We start from the raw sequence: 9,821 nt of genomic DNA, 5'->3' as shown, positions 1-9,821 counted from the left end.
ATGTAGAATTTTTTTTCACACACAAAAATAAATAAATAAAGTTGGTGTTTTTATACAAATATCACCTTAAAAGAAATTAATTATATATTATACACCATTTTAAAAATATTTACAAAATTAGCATCCGGATTTTTTTTACACGTTTAAGCGCCTTACTGCAAAGGGTATTAGATCGAAAAATATAATCGAAACGGTGTCTGACAGAAAAAATTAGCGGGTAAGGGTGATATTTTGGGAAAATCGCGAATGGACAATAGATGATTGACTGTTTAATGGTAGTGAAACTGTGAAAGCAGCGGTGACTACTTATGATGTTTGATAGTGAAGTTTGAAATTAAGAATTTTAGATTCTCAATTTTTTATTTTAATAATTTTAAGTTATTTATTTATTTATAAATATGTTACATTTCAAATAGCTGACGTATTTGTTTTAATGATCGTAATGACTATATACTTAAAATAATAACGCTAAAAAAATTAGATATTAATCTTAAAAAAATATTTTAAACATTTAAAATTAAAAAAAAAGTTTATGGTTTGAGCCCTCAATTTCTATCAACTCAAACATATATAATAGGATTATAAATTATCAAAATTTATATAAATGTATAATATACTGCAGCGGCACTGCGTCTTTATTTGGTGCTATACACTGCAACTGCAAAGGAGGAAGAAAAACAACGAAACCGAAGCAGATCGAATAGAGAAAAAATGGGTTGGATCGGAGACACCTTAGATTCCGTCAAATCAATCCAGATCCGCCAGCTCCTCACCCAGGCCGTCAGCCTTGGTACGTTTCTAACTAAATATCCATGATTGTTTAATTTCTCCTTCTTGTTTTTTCGTTCTAACTCATCCATTCTCAACCTGTTTTTGAGTCCAAAATGCGACAGTTTTTAAATCTTTTGAGAAATCCAACTCAAATTGCGTTACACTTTTAAGAATCGAGAACACGGTTTTACCTTCTTATTTTCAGATAGATCCAGAGGGTGTATGGATTTGTTTAGTGGGTTTTGGGGGTTTAATAGTTAGCACTTCACTTGTTTGCTCATACAGAAAGATGTAGTGTTTCAGGTATGATTGTTACATCGGCCCTCATAATATGGAAAGGATTGATGTGTGTCACTGGCAGTGAATCGCCTGTTGTCGTCGTTCTTTCAGGAAGTATGGAACCTGGCTTCAAGAGGGTAAGTTATCATAACAACAGAATGTTTGAATGATTTTGATGGGTTTCACTCGTTAAGTTCTTTCCATGTATTTGGAGGACCATACTCCTACACCTACGTACGCCTATGTTTGAATATAATTGGACTCGGATAATCAAGGGAAATAAGGGGTTTGGATAACTTAGTCATTTCAGGAATAAACATAAGAGTGATTGAAATTGAAGGTTTAATGTCTTTGAAATTCTAGATTTACAGATAAAGGATATGGACATGGCTGAACCTGCCATATAACACCTTATAATGAGTACCATTTCCCCCTCAAATATGTTCTGAGTTGTATATGATATGTTACTTAAAGCTTTAACTGATAACATGAATCATTTCTATTTTAATTAGAAATTTCCCCCTTGAAATTAATATCAATTTATTTCTACCTTGTATGTTTCCATTACTCATTATCATGAATCAGGACAATGTTGTTCCGGTCCCTGCTTTATCTGACATTTAATTAGGGAAAACTTAAGTATTTGGTTGGTGGTGACTGCACCCTGCTAGTTATTGTTAGTAATCTGCCAATAATCATGTGATTTGAATTTTTTTAATGACGTATTTTGTGTAGTAAGATCAGAATGAAAGTAATTTTCATATAACCATTTAAATGGACCTACTTGACATGTTTGATCACTGTTGTTTATTTGGATTCCGATGTCTGTAGCTGTTGTTTAACTAATTAGGATTATGTCATATGTAGGGGGATATTTTATTCTTACACATGAGTAAGGATCCTATCCGAGCAGGGGAGATTGTGGTTTTTAACATTGATGTAAGTGCGTTTGTTTTTTTCCCTTATTTTTTGATTTATTCTGTATTTTTCCATTGTTGTTACGGCTGTTTCGTCCTTCATGTTGTTTGGCTAATTCAATTGTCAAACTGTGAATTTCTCAGGGCCGTGAAATCCCAATTGTGCATCGTGTAATTAAGGTAACTTTTTAAATATGTAATACTTGTTTTTATTGATCTTGAACTGAGCTGTATGTATTATGACTGCAAAAAGCAATTTTCAAATGATTATGAAGCATTGCTATTACCATGTCCATCTGGACATTCGTACATATGAGCAACATATATTTTACTTGTAGAATAGAAGCAACGAATCAATCGACTTGACTTGCAAAGTTGTATAAAAAAATGTTTCCCATGTAAGAGTCAGTGTTTGGGGAACATATATTTGCTTGGGCAATTATACATGATTCATCATTTGATTAGTCATAGATGCTTAGTGACTGATTTTTGTTGCTACTTATATGGTCTGAGCCTCTGAGGATTATTTAAGAAGCCGGTCTTCATAGATAAACTTAAAGGGACATTGGCTGCTGGATAGCATTAGCAACCGGATAGCATTAGCAACCAAGCTTCTCTATGATTTCTCAGAAGGGCCGAGTTAGAAAGATAATAATTATTTAAGCTCACATATTCTTTATGCAAGTGAAAAATTGCAGCAAATTTGATGCCAAAAATCTGAAGTCATTGTGTTTGTTGAATTGTAATTTGTGTGTTATGTGTATTAAGTTTCTTTGTCTATTTCTTTGGGATTCTTATCTTTCTGAACAATTTGTAAAATATATCGGTTGTTTTCTTGTTTCCCTTATGGAATTATACTTACGTCCACCCATCTCAACCCCCTCCCCCGGCGCAACCTTTGTTATGTATTATCAGCAAGACATAATCACTCTCATAAGGCTGAAATTACATTTCTATTAGGAGAATTATGTTTTGTTCGAACTGTGATGGTTTGAGATTTTTCTTGCTGCTATAACTTGCCAATATTACTTTTGAAAATAATACTTGGGTTGATTGCTTTCTTTTTGGACCTGTGTTGAGCTAGCTGGCCTATGCATCAGCTATTCTTGACTTTCATGGTGTAACTTGAGACTCAGTTTCTTGAAACTATTTTAGCCTGGAAACACTTCTACTCAAATCTTTAGTATGAAACTGTAAAGTGGAAAGAAGAAATATTTTTTTTAGCAGATTCATCAATGAACATCTTTTGGCATCTGCTGAAATTTGATTTTTGATATTTCTGTAGGTCCATGAAAGGCAAGATACTGGAGAAGTTGATGTACTCACCAAAGGTGACAACTGATCTGGATGAATATTTAATTTGTTAGAAGTTGCCAGAATTGCATTGTCTTGTATTTAAATGTTCTTCCTTTATATGTGAATTTTCAGGAGACAACAATTATGGGGATGACAGGCTTTTATATGCTCAAGGTCAGCTCTATCTTCAACGGCACCATATCATGGGCAGAGCTGTAGGGTAAAGCCTTTAGCCTTTGACCTTTCTTTTTGTGCGTAACAGATTATTGGTCATTCCCTGTATTCCTCTTCAAAATCATAGCATATCTTAAGAATCCGACACTCATGCACACATATATCTATATATATGCGTTTTATGGAGATAGGGCATATTGGGACATAGCTTTGTTAACTGCTTTAGTTTGAAATTTGGATCTTAATGTTCTGGTGTTAGACCACCCTCAAAGTTGGATAAAACGGGGTTCAAAGTTTGACATCTCTCACGTGTTTTGATTGGAAAGCATTCTAGTGACTAGAGAATGATACTGATGTTTTATATGTTTTGAAAGACTTGAATTGAGTTTCAGTACGAGTCAATTGTCCTGTTCGTCCTTAAAAGGTTTTGGTGTTGCTGTGCCTTTAGATTTTTGAGATATATTGAAAAGATATTGAATTCCTTAGTTTTGGGTTTGAACTGTTAAATTACTCTAAACATGTTTCAAGCAAAATGGTGGTCGTGTACTTTTCAGTGTGAAAAACATGTTCTAATCACATACTTCAAAATTGCAGGTTCTTGCCTTATGTTGGTTGGGTGACTATAATCATGACCGAAAAGCCAATTATCAAGGTTTGTTTTTTATATGACATGGATTACTTAAATTAGAAAGCCATTTCCCTATTGTGCTACAAAATATTTTCTGAACCTAGGCTAGTGGGTACTATTATGTCACAGTTATAACTTTTTGGGGTGGGGCCTTCCCCTTTCGCATTTCTGCATCTTTGCACCACTGGTGCAACAAAAACAAAATATTTTCCATCCGTTCAACTTCAAATTTGCCTTGGTTTCACTCTTATTTACATTTTTGGGGTTGAGGGTTGGTTTCTAGTTAAATGACCATTGTTTGTGATTTTCGAATAGTTACAAAGGTACCAAAATTTCAGGAGGCTAATAAAACCCTGTAGGGACATTAATGATCATGTCCTGGAATATCATAGTCATAATGGCTGTCGTTTTCATTGCAGTATATTCTCATCGGAGCATTGGGGTTGCTTGTCATAACTTCCAAAGACTGACAGTTGAAGCAAATAGGTGTGACCAAATCCGAAGGAGATCTGTCACAACAATTGCCAACTTCTACCCTCTCCTTTGTATCGGTCTTTCCTAACTTTTGTATACTGAGAATGGAATAGCTGTTTAATGTTTCGATAATTTAAGACAGTTAGAAAGATAGTGAAACAGGCTTCAGCAACCCTGGTTTTGCTTTATATAATTAAAATATTGGGATTTCATTTCTAACTTTACAAGTCCCATTTGAAAAGATTTTCGATCTTCTCGTCTTTTCTTCTTTTACAAACTTGATATTATCATCTTTATAACATTTCTATTGTCTTCCTTGCATCCATTAATTTTTCTTCTTACACAGGCTGAAAGTGGCCCTTTGATGTGATTGTATTTAGTGGTATCTTCTTTCTCAAACCCTGCAATATGTCATCATTATGGTTAAATTCAGAGACAAAGTTCCATATTCATCTGTGTGCTATATTTGTTCTCAAATAGGAAATGAAGAATATAGGGAATTTACTGTATGTATTCAATATTGATTTTCCTTCCATGTTTAAGTGCAATGGCTGCAAAAGCATCCCTGGACAGCATGATCGTAGAGGGGCAGGGTGTGAAAGGGCAGAAATCCACCACTTTGACATCAATGGTTCTCTGTTTACACGGTCTCTCGGGTCCGCTCAGGCATCTTAATCTGTAACGCCTCCCGCAGGCAGCACCATTGTCCCATAACCCCTCGCTGACCGCTGCAAACAGATTCCCTGGGGGAAACTGTTCCTCTCTGTTGCCATCACATTTGGTGGCTGCATTGCAAGAGAGAGCGCAGATGAATCGCTTACATATAATTTAAGGCTGATAAAAAGAAAAGATACTGACGTATATTTGGAGGATTATAATAGGATGCAGTGCCGATATCAGCATGAGTATGCTTCTTTGCTTATCACTGCAGCAATCATAATTGGAAAGATCAAGAGTCCCATTGCTTCCTCAAATGCAGAAAAACGTAAACTATATATTTCAATGCTTCTTTGCACATCATATATATATATATATATATATATATGAATGATATGGTAATTGAATGTTGTTAAGGAACAATTCAGGCAACCAAAAAGACGTTTAAGGTGACCAAACTTAGAAGTATTTAGTTTATTGTTATTAGTTTATAAATCTTGTTTCTAAGAGTTGCTTTTAATGAAATGACCATCCAGTTCAGTTGGTAGAGCACAAGACTCTTAACCTTGGGGTTGTGGGATTGAGACTCACGGAGGTTATTTTATAATTTGGAGGTCTCCTATGGAAGCTGTTCTCAATCTGACGTTGAGGGCAGCCTACTATCCTATCTCTCCCTTACCCCCATTACATATGGGAATAAGGGTCCGCTAATTTTTTTCTAAGAGTTGCTTTTAGTTTTGGGTAAACAACACTGGTCCTCATGTGCTTGTCTTCGTCGACTTTGGTCTCTGTTTTTAAAAAATAGTTTGGGTTCCTTTTGTTTTCACGCCAATTTTTATTAAAATTTATATGATTTTAATGAGAGTGATAATTAGGATCTTTATAATATTAATATGATAATTCACATTTATTTTACTATTGATGTGACATTAAATTTTATATTAATAAATAATTTATTATAAATGATGACATATATTATCATGTGAATAAAAATATACATATAGACTACTATTCCATTATCACATCTATGTTGTGAAGTATTTAACGATTTAACCCGTAGTCGTTTGACTAGAAAAATAATTTAATTAAATTATTAAAATTTATAATGATATAATTTAAAATTTACAGAATTGTGACGGGGCATGATATGTTATATAAAACCAACCTTAAACTGTGTCTGATTCATGAAAGTTACAAATTCAACACTATAAACGTCGAGTGAAAGCTACCTTTCATAATTTAACATCACAACAAATTTACACTTAAAAACGAATGACTAAGCCCATTTAACCAAGTTTTCCATTTATAATAAAGATTAAAATTAAAAATATTTTTAATGAGATAAAAATTATAATGAACTATCGAACATGTCTTAAATTTTAGGATTTAAAATAAATGTTTACATGATAAATTGATCCCTAAATAATAATCGAATAGATCTCTAAATGAAATGTTGTTTTAACCGATCATTATTTAAAAACTCGGATCAAATAAATTTTTAAAATTAGAAAAACATATCAGTTGATTCTTCATTTTAAAATTCTATAATCAAATTTTAAGATTTTATTTGATCACCAACTTTTAGATAATGGTTCAGTTCAAATAATATTCATTCAGATTTTTTTGAATTAATCACTGGTATCCGATCTATTGACCGACTAATCTAGATCGGGTATTGCAGAGGCGAGGTCGACGTTCCCAACCCAGTTTGCTTCATTCGCAAACACCAGGATTTGAACCCCTGACCTTGCTTAAGGGACCTAGTGCTTCATCCCAACAAAGACCAATGCATTTTACCAACTTATGTAAAGAAAATAATTTGGTATATAATCAAAAACTCCTAATGTTTGACAAAATAATCACTTTGATATCTATTTTTTAGGACATTTTAACTCTTAACATTTTACTTTTGAACAAAAATGCCCCTCTGTCGATAGAAATTGTTAGTCAACAAACTGTTAACGTTTCAAAATAAAAGCTTTCTTACTCTAAAATAAAACATTGAGGGTCAAATACTCAAAAAAAAAGAATAAAGGTCAAACGTTAGAGGCATTTTGTTTAAAAAAAAACATTGAGTGTCAAAATATTCTTTAAGAAAAAAAATACGAGTCAAAGTAACCATTTCAATAATCATTGAAGCTAATTTTAACATTGTACTGAATACTTTTATTTAAATTAAAAATTAATTATAAGTGACATCTAAAAATTATATTAATTTAATCCCAAAATTTCTCTACTACATTACTTGAGTAGGACATCGTCGAACTTTATTTTATAGAAATATAAAAATAATAAATAATAAAATAGTATATCAGTTTAAATCAAAACTTTTCCTTGATTTAAGTAACATCTAATTTTTCTCGTGCATCTTTGTCACCATGCACTAACGAAAAAGACATTAGCTTTACACAGTAGGAAGTATAGAAAACAATGTGATTACCAATAATAAGTTGATTTAGTAAGATAAGACATCAGATTCTTTAGCAATGTTAGAAGTTTGAACTCAGGTTTTTACGAATAAAGCAAACTGAGTTAGAAGGGTTGCCCCCATAATAGACCTCTGCAAAATTTGATCTGAATTAGTCAGTTAATTGATCGAATAATAGTAATTAATTAGAAAAGTAATGTGATTAGACTAATTGTTGATAATGAACTATACTTTATTATGCTAATTTAATCCAAACCAACCAGAAATTATGAGACCCACTTTTTATAAAGTCTTTTCCAAAAATAACGAAGGCTTGTGTAATAAACCTCTTATCAATTTAGGTAATAATTAAGTTAATTTTTAATAAATATAATTTTAATTGTAACTTTATTTTAAAATATACAATCAAATAAGTTCTTAAAATCTAATTATAATTTTTTTTAATTTAGATTAAAAATTAAAAAAATATTCAAATTACAATTAAAGTTTACAACCACAATCGTATATTGAAACACATAATAAGATCATTTTTTTATAATCATTAACACAATAAACTAATCTCTAAAGATCACACAAGAATCATATAAGGAAAATGTTAAAAACTTAATCAAATAAACTTGAATAAAGGGAGATACGAACAGATCCGATCACATCGGCTATTAAAGCTATTAAAGACCATCGAAAACTGTAAAGTAGAATCAAACAACGTGAGAAAACTGTCAATAAATGCAAATTGCATATCCAAATCCAATCTGGGAGTCCAAAGTAGGGAAGATCGACATGATAACAAATGAACACCATCTTGATCAGTCGTAGCAATGTCAGATCTAGCACCGAGAAAAATGAACGAAGATAACAACCAAACGACCGAAACATGCCAAAAGACAGAAGAATTATGTCATAAAAACAGAGGAAAATATGTCATAAAGACAAAACTATTATAAATTAAAAGAAAAAAGAAAAAAAGACACGACATAATCAAATAAAGAAAAGTAATGAATACCAGTTATCGACGATCAGCACTAAGGTTGATGTCGTCGTCGATTATAAAGATGAAGTAGAAAAAGATTAACAATATCATAAAAAACGAGGAGAAAATTAGAGTTAATTTTTTTTATTTTAAAATTATTTGATCATTTATTTTTAAATAAAGACTCAATGAATACAATATTTTACTAAAAAATATTAATTATAATCCAAGTCATTAAAAACTAATTTATTATATAATTCAATAATTAATGCACGCATTATTAATTATTGTGTGGATATCAAGTAAAAATCGGCGCAATACTTTTATTTTTTTAAAGTATTTCTTTTATCAAGCAGAAACAATTGGAATTTACCTAATTAGCCAATTATAATTGCGTCGTATTTATGTTAATTAGTGACGTTTAATGCTTTTTTTGCTTGTCTCTATTGCTATTGCTTACTTTCAGAACGTAATACATGTATTTAGGCTCTAATATGATCCGTGAAACCAAATAAATGATTAATTTGATCCAAGATCATTTAAAAGCTATATTTGATAGACAAAAGTCTTACGCAGATTTGAAACGAAGAAACATTGAATGAACAAAATTTGTCTATTCAGTTAGAAAGCGAAACTTAGAATGAGATTCATCGGACAATATGAAGTGATCGAAAGAATTGACCTGATAGCTTACCTATTAGCTTTGTTTACTAAAATAAGTTGAAATCATAATGTTTTTCGTGTTTCGATGTTCTAAAAATTCAATTTGATTTAATATACGAGAAAAGACCGATTAAAATTCTAGATTAAGAAGTAAAATAATAAAGAATAAGAGAATTTCGTTAGTGAAAGTCCTCTATAAAGATCATAAAATCGAGAAAAATTATTTCGGAGCCACATTTTTCACTCTAGGTAAAATTCAAGAACGAATATTCTCAAAATATTGAATAAGAATTTGCTGAGTCTGATGACAATAAAATATATTTTAGGATTAAAATATTCTATATATATTTTAGATTTAGGATCAAACTGAAAACCAAAAAGAGGAGATTGAAAGTATAAGGACCAAACTAAAAAGAATGCAAGAATAAGAGTTTTGCAGGGAAAGATACGAGAAATTCTAGTCATATATTTATTATAGCAAGTATAATTGATAAGGATAATGTTGTCACGTCTACGAGCGCAGATAAGTATAATTAATAATAAATATTATTAAATTAATTTATA

The 9,821-nt window shown here is 31.3% G+C and overlaps 1 protein-coding gene and 1 pseudogene across 1 annotated transcript; one reads left to right on the top strand and one right to left on the bottom strand.

Moving 5' to 3' along the window:
- The first annotated feature begins 605 nt into the window (after window positions 1–605).
- LOC120159571 (signal peptidase complex catalytic subunit SEC11A-like) lies at window positions 606–4,543 on the top strand. The gene is made up of 8 exons (XM_039170137.1): window positions 606–790; window positions 1,075–1,187; window positions 1,918–1,989; window positions 2,112–2,147; window positions 3,253–3,298; window positions 3,396–3,483; window positions 4,032–4,089; window positions 4,485–4,543. The coding sequence occupies exons 1-8, from the start codon at window positions 712–714 to the stop codon at window positions 4,533–4,535; spliced, it is 543 nt and encodes a 180-aa protein (XP_039026068.1). The 5' UTR covers window positions 606–711; the 3' UTR covers window positions 4,536–4,543.
- A 497-nt stretch (window positions 4,544–5,040) lies between these two features.
- LOC120159573 lies at window positions 5,041–5,501 on the bottom strand (annotated as a pseudogene).
- Window positions 5,502–9,821: the final 4,320 nt, after the last annotated feature.

Source organism: Hibiscus syriacus, unplaced genomic scaffold (assembly GCF_006381635.1).
Source record: "Hibiscus syriacus cultivar Baekdansim isolate YM2019G1 unplaced genomic scaffold, ASM638163v2 tig00111366_pilon, whole genome shotgun sequence".
In the NCBI taxonomy this organism is placed as follows: domain Eukaryota; kingdom Viridiplantae; phylum Streptophyta; class Magnoliopsida; order Malvales; family Malvaceae; genus Hibiscus; species Hibiscus syriacus.
Note: the sequence above shows the minus strand (reverse complement) of the source record. Positions and strands in the feature narration are given on the sequence as shown.